Raw genomic sequence first — 9,901 nt, 5'->3', positions numbered from 1 at the left:
TTTTCATCTTATCACTAAATGTATGGATGTCATCTAATGGAAGCATGAGGGGGATTCTTTCTATGAAGGCTGGACAGATTCCATGCTGGGAAAACATCTCTGGTAGCTTCTTCAAAAAATGTTCTCCACTCTCATTTTCAACAGCAAAGAGTCCAACCCATTTCCATCCAAAATGTTGAAGCAATTGGATAATCCCAATGTATACAAGACCTTCATTTGGTGCCATAAAATAAATAGAAGAAAGCTTACTGATATGAAATTCTTTTGGGGGGAAGGATCCATATGGGAGCTAAAAGAAAACAAAAATTTGATTTGAAGAGCAGGTCCAGCGTGGTCCGATAAGTCATCCTTGCATTATCCTTGTCATGGATATGGAACCCAAGAGTAATATTGGGCAAGATTTCTGGATTCTCATTGATTTCCTTGACAGCAAAGGCCAAGGAAAGGACATGTTGGTAGAACTTTGTAATCAGACTGTAAGTAAAAGAATGTCTTTTAGAAAACAATTCTACAGTGAATGAATTAGTTGATCATCAAGGACAGCCCTTTCTACCTGTGACTGAAATTAAAAAGATTAAATTCCTTTTACACTGCTTCAAATTATTGTGATTTTCTTGTGCAGTGTACTGTATCATGGAAGTCATTCATTAAAAAAGACACTATATTTTTAGATTTTCTATTAATAGCCAATGGGAATGATTGTGTGTTCTGTTTTATATAGAGCAGTGGTTCTCAACCTTCCTAATGCCGCGACCCTTTAATACAGTTCCTCATGTTGTGGTGACCCCAACCAGGGGTGGGTTCTAAATTTTTTTACTACCGGTTCTGTGGGCATGGCTTATTTTGTGGGTGTGGCTTGGAGGTCATGTGACTGGGTGGGCGTGGCTAGCTGGTCATGTGACCGGGTGGCCATGGCTATATGTATAGGGACTACTCAGAGGGCTGAAAAAAGTCATTTCTGACAGGTCCTCACACTTTTGACTGGTCCTCACACTTATGACCATCCTCACATTTATGCCTGTGCAGCATTCTTAACAACCATGTCACTCATTTCACAACTGCTTCTCTTCAACATGGTATAAGATAGGGCAAAAAACGTAAAATGTGAGGACAGTCGTAAATTCGAGGACTGGTCAAAAGTGCGAGGACCAGTCAAAAATAACTTTTTCAGCCCTTTGAGTAGTCCATATGCATAAAAGGATACAGCAATAGAGAGGGATGAAGGAAGGGAAGGGAAATTAGAGTAGGAGTGAGGGTAAGAGAGGGAGGAAGAGAGGAGGAGAAGGAGAAAGGAAGAGGAAGTAGGGAGGAGAAGAAGAAGGGGAGGAAGAGAAAGTAAGAAGAAAAGAAAAGAGAGAGGTGGTAGGTTTGAGGAGAAAGATTGCTGTACAATAAAAAAGATGAAAGGGAAGAAAGCCAACCCCAAACAAATATTAAGATATTAAGATAAAGAATGAATTGTTAAACTTTAAAGAATAAAAGAGAACAAATAGCAATAAATAGCAATAATTAGAAACACACATACAAACATACAACATATTTTCTTTGAACAGAGTATTTGGCCGGTTCACAAATTTAAACAGTTGTAGGAGGTTAGCATCCACCCCTTTCCTAGAAGAATGAAATATTTTGGGAAATATTAAAAAGGCAGAATATTATATTTCCCTACCTGGATGAGAAATGGAGAAGCATATTTTACAGACAAAGCAACTCCCACCTTCCTGCCCCCCACCCTTTGTTAATGGGCCAGAGGCAGAAACTCAATCCTTTGTCAAAGGACATTTGCAACACAATAGCAACAGAAACTAACACAATGGGCCCCATCAAGCCATGTGATCCTGTCCACCATTAAACCATCTTTCCAAGCAGTCTCCATGTTTCCAGTGTCTTTTTCCCCACTTGGAGCAGAACCCAGAAGGATATTTCTTCCAACACAGTATTTAGTCATTTCAATTAAATTTACAATTTTTATATTTCCTTTTTATCATATTTATTCCTCATCTATTTTTTAAAAAACCAATATTACCCTTCATCCTCATCTCTAATCTTAATCAAATTCAATTTTTCCCTTCTATTCTATATTATACCCCTTCCCATTGTCATCTATTTTTATATCCATCCTCACATTGGTTAATTATGTAATACAGTTGTTTAATACAAATTCAACATTTTAATATAAATCAATTAGTTATATAGCTACCTTTTTTGTATATTAATCAATATGAACATGAATATTCCAATTATTTCCATGCAATTCAATTTCTTACAAATCAATTAATTATATTTACCAATAATAATAAACCAAATTATTTCCCCCATATATTCCTCCAAACCACAATTTAATCATTTCTGCTTTCAACACAATATACAATTAATAGTATCTCAATTATTACAATTCCCTAGTTAAATAGAGCTTTTTTTCTTCTGTGTTTTAAAATCTTGAACCTCCTCTTGCCCTAAATTTCCCATTGTTTGCAGTTTGCACCTACCTTTTTTGGTGAGGAAAAAGAAATCTCTCTGCCTCATTTTGTCACGTTGCAGCCAAGACCCTGCTTACTTTCAATTTCCCTTTCTCAGCATAGCTAGGGGGGGAAAAATCTGCTCCAGGAATTTACCTCTTTGCAGCTAGCTAGCAACAGAGCCCTCCGCAAAACAGTTGAGAGTAGGGCGGTTCTTTGAAGCCCCGCGGCAAGAATTTAAAGTTTTTTTCCCCTCTAGCCATCAGCTGGGACTCCGGAGGCAGCAATAGATTGGGAGTGGGCGGGGTAAACGAACGGCGACCGGGCGATCCGGCAGAGGGTGAGGGTGAGTGAAGGCGTGGGGGGGGGGCGAGAGAGGGCTTTGGCGACCCCTGGGAAATGGCCGTTCGACCCCCAAAGGGGTCGTGACCCCCAGGTTGAGAACCGCTGATATAGAGGAAACTAAACTTACTCCATTTCTTTATTTTACTCTTCTTTGAGCAATTTTTGTTCTTCCTTTTCCTCCTCTTTCTGAGAAAATGTGTTGATTGTGAAGATGAGTGATCATTTCTGAACATTTTCTTCCTATATTATGAATTCCTACTTTTATGTATTTATATTCTAGGTATTGTGAAGTGTGTGGTGCTCTCCGAGCTTGATTTTTCCCTTTCAAATATTTTGCCTCCCAAGGAGGTAACATATTAAAAGCTTTGCAATGCTGTTTAGAACACTAAAGATATTACCTAACCTAATAACAAAATATCTGCAAAAAAATAATCAAGCTTAAACAGCATGAAGTATTATATGGTTTACACCTGAACTACATGGTGTTCTGTCTCATCAGTAATCTACTGTATTTTTCAGAATATAAGACACACTGGAGTATAAGATGCACCTTACTTTTTGGGGAGGAAAATAAGAAAAAAGCTGATTGGCAGATGGATCAGCCTCCCAAAATACCTCCAATCAGCTGTTCACAGAGGTGAATTTTAGCAACAGGTTCCTTGGTTGTGAGCTCTGTGCCTTGCTTTTTTTTTTTTTTTTTTTTTTGCTTTTTTTCTGTCTCTGAAACTTCTGAAACTCTTTTTCAGAAAAAAACTTTTTTTCCTGTCTCTGAAAGCCTCCAAAACTGAGCTTCAGAAAAAAAACCTCTGAAGTTCTGTTTGGGGGCTTCTTTTTTGAATCTCTGTTTGGGGGCTTCTTTTCTGATGCTTTTTTCAGCCTCTGATATCTCCGTTTGAGAAGCTGGTGGGGCTACATTCGGAGTATAAGACGCACCCAGATTTTCACCCTCTTTTTTTGGGGGAAAAAGATGCATCTTATACTCTGAAAAATATGGTATTTATTCCTTAGACATTCAAATTCATATTTGTATCACTTTTTTTCAAAATACTATAAAGTCTCTCTCATTTCTATAGGAACAAAGGATCTGAAATCTCAAAACAAAATCAGGAAATGATTGGTCTGACTTCTGACTTCATCTGCCTTCTTTAAGACCCTTGTAAATTGAAGGAAGTGATTTGGATATCTAGAAACGATCATTAGGTGAAGAAAGGTATGAGATTTGCTTACTCTGAAAGTTCATAGAGCTCCTGAGATGGATGTTCATAAAATTAATATTCACTGAAGGCATAGAGGTTCTGTGAAGCCATCCCTCCAATGAGGACATCACCAGGTTGGTACCATTCATGTGGAACTGGAAAAGGATCAACCTCTGGTCACTTGAGTGCATTCACTTTGATCACGGGGAACATCAGAAAGAACAATACATCAATAGTCAAAAAATCTTCTAAAAGAGGTCTCCAACGTATCAACCCACACCAATGGATGTGACTGAGCATCCTGGGTTTTCCCAACATGCCTCCTAAGAGAAAAGCATCAGCCTAAATTTTTAACTTCAATGGAGATACAGAAATATATAATGACTGAGATTTCTACAACCTGAAATTGGTCTGATCAAAGAAAGAACAGATGCTGGAGGAAACGAACTCAATAGCCCTGTTTGACTCCTCCCACCACCTCAAGCTCTTCATGGAACCAGAGTTAATTTATAACCTCTTTCAAACATGCTTTCTAGTTTTCACCGATTCCTGAAAATCTCTGGAGCTTAAAGCAGATAAACCCATTATAGTAATTTGGACTCTTCAAGGAAAAGTTAATTATTTACTTCATAATAAACAAGATGTGCAATAGCTATTATTTAGCTTAGCATGGAACTGAAGAATTTTTGCTTAGAAAAGATTAATGCTTCAATTTTCATTAACCATTGCAATATTTCCCAGCCACTTATAGAATCAAATAGAGACTACAACGTTAACTGGGTGTATCAGTGTAAAAAAAAAAAAAAAAACCCAGCGATTTTGAAAAATACAGGTCCTTATAGAGATTGTACTTATTGTAGAAGGGAGGTCATGAAAAACTTGGAGAAGATAACAATGAAAATCCACCCTGTAGATGTGACAATTTCAGTAACAACTGAGAGGGAGTTTACGGGGTTAGGGTATGGCAAAAAAAATCCAAGAAAACTGGAAATGCCATTTGTTTATGAGCATAAACTAATCTTTTCAATGTTTTTTTTTTTTAATGGGCAATTAAATCTAATGAATATTGAAACATTTGAGCTTCTAACAAATTATTTACCAGTCACCAGGCTTATGAAAACCTCCTCCACTTTTTAAAAGGAAGCTGATCTTTGTTTGATTCAGTTCTCTCTTCCAATTTGTGTACACCAGATTGTTGGAAATTAACAATGGCAGTATAAATTTCTCTCTCTTTTCCTTTTCTTTGGAAGCCCTGCCAAGTTGTAAGTAACCAATTTTAAAGAATGAAGTATTTATCTGCATAATCTGGTTCTCCCTCTACTTTTCTAAAGTCCTTCCCTGAGGTCCATCTTGTGTCATGAGGACCAGAAATAATGACACCTGGAGAAAATTAAACCTATTCTACAAATATGCTCACTACTAGTAGCTATTCATGGCATTGGATATGTGAGCTTCCAAGAAAATGTTTAGAATTGATCGTCTGAATCTACCTCTACGATGGGAGAACATGGTATTCATCAAAGTTTCAAAATTATACCACCATTGCTTTGGACAATCCCATGAACTTCAGTTTGCATTTGTTTTGGGTTTTTTTCTGGTTTTTTTATAAATAATTTTTATTGTAGTTTTTCTTTTCCAAAACACTAATACATATTCAAACAGACTGTCATTTTTATATACTTTGATTAACAGTTCACATAAAATCTACATTATATGCATCCTCAACTTCCTTATGAATATTACCTATTTTTGTTTCTGTTGTCTATCCATCTATACCATTTTTCCCAAACCACATAATATTCCGAATCCTCTTTTTTTTAAATTCTAAAGTTAGTTTATTCATTTCGGCACATTGAAATATTTTTTGGATAATCAATCCCTCTGGTGATAAGTTATGTTCTTTCCAATATTGCACAAACACAATTCTTGCTGCTGTTAGTATATGTAGGATCAGATATCTTATTTTTTTTATCAAATTTAGTTTTTAATATTCCCAGGAGAAATGTTTCCGGATTTAACTCAATTTGACAATTTATTAAATCTTGTAGCCAGTCTTGTATTTTGGTCCAATACTTTTTCGCTTCGGGGCATAACCACCAAGCATGAAAGAAGGTACCTTGGTGTTGATTGCATTTCCAGCACTTGGGGCTTAGATTTGGGTATATTTTAGCCAGTCTTGCTGAAGCTAAGTGCCAACAATAGAGCATTTTATACTGATTTTCCTTATAGACCACCAATTTTGTTAACGTGTAATTTTTGTTCCAGATAGCTTCCCAATCATCTAGGTTTATGTTATGCCCTATATTTTTAGCCCATGCGATCATCGGTTCTTTTACCACCTCCTCTGCTCTATCAAATTCTAATAACTAATTGTATAATTTGGATATTATTTTTTTTCTGGGGCCAATCAGCCATTTATCTACTTGTCTTGGTTCCATTCAGATTGCATTTGAACATCTTTTAAACTTTTATTGTTACCCTATCAAATGAAAGTCAACAACCTATTTCATGAGTGCTGATTCCTTTCTTGTTCACAGTTGATGTTAAGAGAAAAAAAATATATCCACCACTTCAGTAATTTGTTTATCTTATTGAGGCTGCCACAAAGAAGAGGGGAGTCAATGTACTTTTCAAAGCACCAGAAAGTAGGAGAAGAAATGTTAATTGACTGGGGATGGGCAATCATTTACTTATTCAATCTTTTATCACCTCCCCATCATAGCAAGTTCATTCTGTCCTTAGGTGCTTTCGGGATTCTCCTTCTGAAGAATAACAAACAGAACACTACAACTTTTATTTGTTTGTTTTTTTTATTTGTCAAACATGTACAAGATAACAAGTATAGGTATCAACATAAATATGAACAAAGGAAGTAAATACAGATAAATGGGGATAGTAAGACAGGGACGGTAGGCACCCTGGTATCTTGATATATCCACAATTTATTTTTCCACAATTCCATGGAAAGGTTACAGAGGAACAATGTATACCAAAGCAAATTAAATTTTATATGTACATATACGGCAAAGTATATGTGTCAAATAAAGGACAAGACAGAAAGAATCCAGTTCACATCACTTCATTTCACTACATTTCCAATATTTTTAAAATCAGATAATAGGTCACAATCGAAATAGAATGATGACTGCTTGTGACCTTCAAATTCAATTAAATGTACCGGATTCAGAAACTTTTTAAATTTTACATTTCAAAAGAACCCTAAACAATTGAAAACTGATATCCCATGATACTGTACCAAATACATGTTCATGAAATGTTAATCAGCTTTTTACTTTATTGATACAGTGATTTATGAACAAAAAGTATAAAAACCATGAAAGAGTTTGGATATCCTTTGAGTCAATATCTGAAATCCCCTAACAGTATTAAAGAAATCTAGATTCTCAAAATCTTCTTGAGGTGAGGTGTTGAAGGGATGAGAGAGGTTAGGTTAAACAATCTTCAAAAATATTTGAAAATGCAGCATCATGAACACTTCTTTTTGAACGGGTGACATTAATAAATATTAATAATCATAATAACCTTCCAAATATCCTCCTTTCACAGAAATAACTTCTATTTGTTTCATATACACAGCAAATAGACTTTTGATTCTTCTTTGTCAGTATAGCAAGAAAAAGTATATGATGTACTAATTCCTCTTTATTAGTTGCTCCCTGTGGTTTAGCTGAGGCCTGAAAACAATGATGTAGCATTTTGGCAAAAATATGCATCCCAGTAATGCAGCGCTGGAAGCCAAGATGGAGAAGACCTCCACAGCTGCCATGGCTTTTCCTTTTGTGCTCAGATAGGCTGGAAAGAAGGAGATCCACACACTGCAAAAGGCCAACATGCTGAAGGTGATGAACTTGGCTTCATTAAAGCTGTCAGGTAATTTGCGGGCAAGAAAAGCCACAATAAAGCTGGCGATGGCCAAGATACCCATGTAGCCCAAGACACAATAGAAGAAGAAAGATGATCCTTCATTGCATTGTAAAATCATTTCTTGGAGCTCTGAGTGCATGTCCAACTCAGGGAATGGGGGAGATGTTGACAACCAAAAAATACAAATGCATACTTGTAAGAGAGAGCATGAGAGGACAATAGAAAAAGCCAATCTTTTCCCCACCCATCTCCTCATCTGAGAACCTGGTTTAGTGGCCATGAAAGCAACAACTACAGTGATGGTTTTGGCCAGTACACTAGAAATGGCCACTGAGAAAGTGATGCCAAAAGCTGATTGTCGGAGAAGACAGATCACTTTACCAGGCTGGCTGAGGAAGAACAAAGAGGAGAGAAAACAGAGCAGAAGAGAGACAAGCAGGGTATAGGTGAGGGACCGGTTGTTGGCTTTGACAATGGGAGTATCCCTGTGTTTAATAAAAGTGCCAAGTACCCACATTGTGAAGAAGAAGAAAGAAAGAGCCGTTGAGGCTAAACCAATTCCTAGGGTTTCTTCAATATTTAGAAAGATCACCGGTTTCACAATGCATTCTATCTTTTCCTTATTTGGATAATGATCTTCTGAACATTCAAAACATTCATCCATATCTGAAAAAAAAAGTCAAGGAATTTGTTATCTATGCATTCCCTATTTTTAAATTTTATTTCAGAGTGGGAGCCACATGTTATTCTTTTGAGTGGTTTCCAATGGCTATCAATTTGATTGTGTTTCTATATAAACACAGTTTTACTTCTATCATATCATTTAAGGTTGGCATAAAATAAAGTGCAATTACTCTTAAAATGCAGTCTTTTTAACATTTTCAAAATTTCTACAGTATTGAAAATTTCCAAAAATGGAGAAGAAAACTCTGATGATGGACATCAGATTTCAATAACAGAAGCAGATGGAGAACATCTTAGATTCATTCCAATATAATTCATTTAAACCCTCTAGCTTTTCTCCTTCCTAAAGAGTGAGTAATCTAGGAAACATTAGAATTTTTATTTTGAAGAAAAAAGTGTGGTTCAATAAGCAAAAATAAAATTACATACATTTATGTTTAAAATTGTTGTTGTTCAAACACTAACTCATGTCTGACTCCCTTCAACTTCATGGCCTTGTAATCAACTGTCTCCTGGAGTTTGCCCAAATTCATGTTCATTGTGTAGATGACAGTATCTAACCATCTCATCCTCTGCCGTCCCCATCTCCTTTTGCCTTCAATCTTTCCCAACAACAGAGTCTTTTCCAATGACTCTTCTCTTATTTGGTGGCCAAAATATTTGAGCTTCAGCTTCAGTATCTGTCCTTCCAAAGAACAGTCTGGATAAATTTCCTTTAGGGTTGGATTTTCAATATAGGGAAAAAGTATCTTACTGTGGTCCCTGATCTCGGCCTCTCCTGTAGCCGGAACACCAAGACACAAGAAGCACACGAGTCCAGGAATCGGGGTCTCTTGGTTTATTCAGTGACAACAGCTCTCGGTGGAGACCGGATTGCAAAAATACAAGTAAAGACGTGGCTGCCGGGAGCCGGCGTCCGAAACCTTTATAGGAGTGGGCACGGAGTGCTACCAGCTGGGGTTAATTCAAACTTCCCGCAGCTGTCATCCCGAACGCGCGCAGCGATGATGTCATCCGCCCTGGTCTTTGGCGACGGCTGCATTGCCTATAGGCTCTCCACCCACCCACGCGGCCCCGGTAAGCACCCGTGAAAAAGACGCCTATCGCCATCCCTAGCCCCTTCACCTAGCACCCAGTGCCCCCCTCCAACCCCCAGTCCCTCTCCGGCCCCCTGGCAAGTACGCCGTCCATAGCAGCTGGGATCATGGTGTCGAGTGCGTCACGCCGCTCGACAGGCGGCCCCCCTCACCAGGTATCCACCTGTAAGGGAAAGAGATAAACAGTTATTAGTGACTTCTCTTTGGGCGCACCTTATGGGGGTTGGTTTTGTGG

At 37.5% G+C, this 9,901-nt stretch overlaps 1 protein-coding gene across 1 annotated transcript; it reads right to left on the bottom strand.

Annotated features, from left to right (window-relative positions):
- Positions 1-7,652: 7,652 nt before the first annotated feature.
- On the bottom strand, positions 7,653-8,549 carry LOC139324317 (vomeronasal type-2 receptor 26-like). Its single transcript, XM_070954040.1, has one exon. The coding sequence runs from the start codon at positions 8,547-8,549 to the stop codon at positions 7,653-7,655; it is 897 nt and encodes a 298-aa protein (XP_070810141.1).
- Between the last annotated feature and the right edge of the window lie 1,352 nt (positions 8,550-9,901).

Source organism: Pituophis catenifer, unplaced genomic scaffold (genome assembly GCF_029215685.1).
Source record: "Pituophis catenifer annectens isolate HBS135680 unplaced genomic scaffold, rPitCat1.0.hap2 SCAF_15, whole genome shotgun sequence".
Taxonomy (NCBI): domain Eukaryota; kingdom Metazoa; phylum Chordata; class Lepidosauria; order Squamata; family Colubridae; genus Pituophis; species Pituophis catenifer.
Note: the sequence above shows the minus strand (reverse complement) of the source record. Positions and strands in the feature narration are given on the sequence as shown.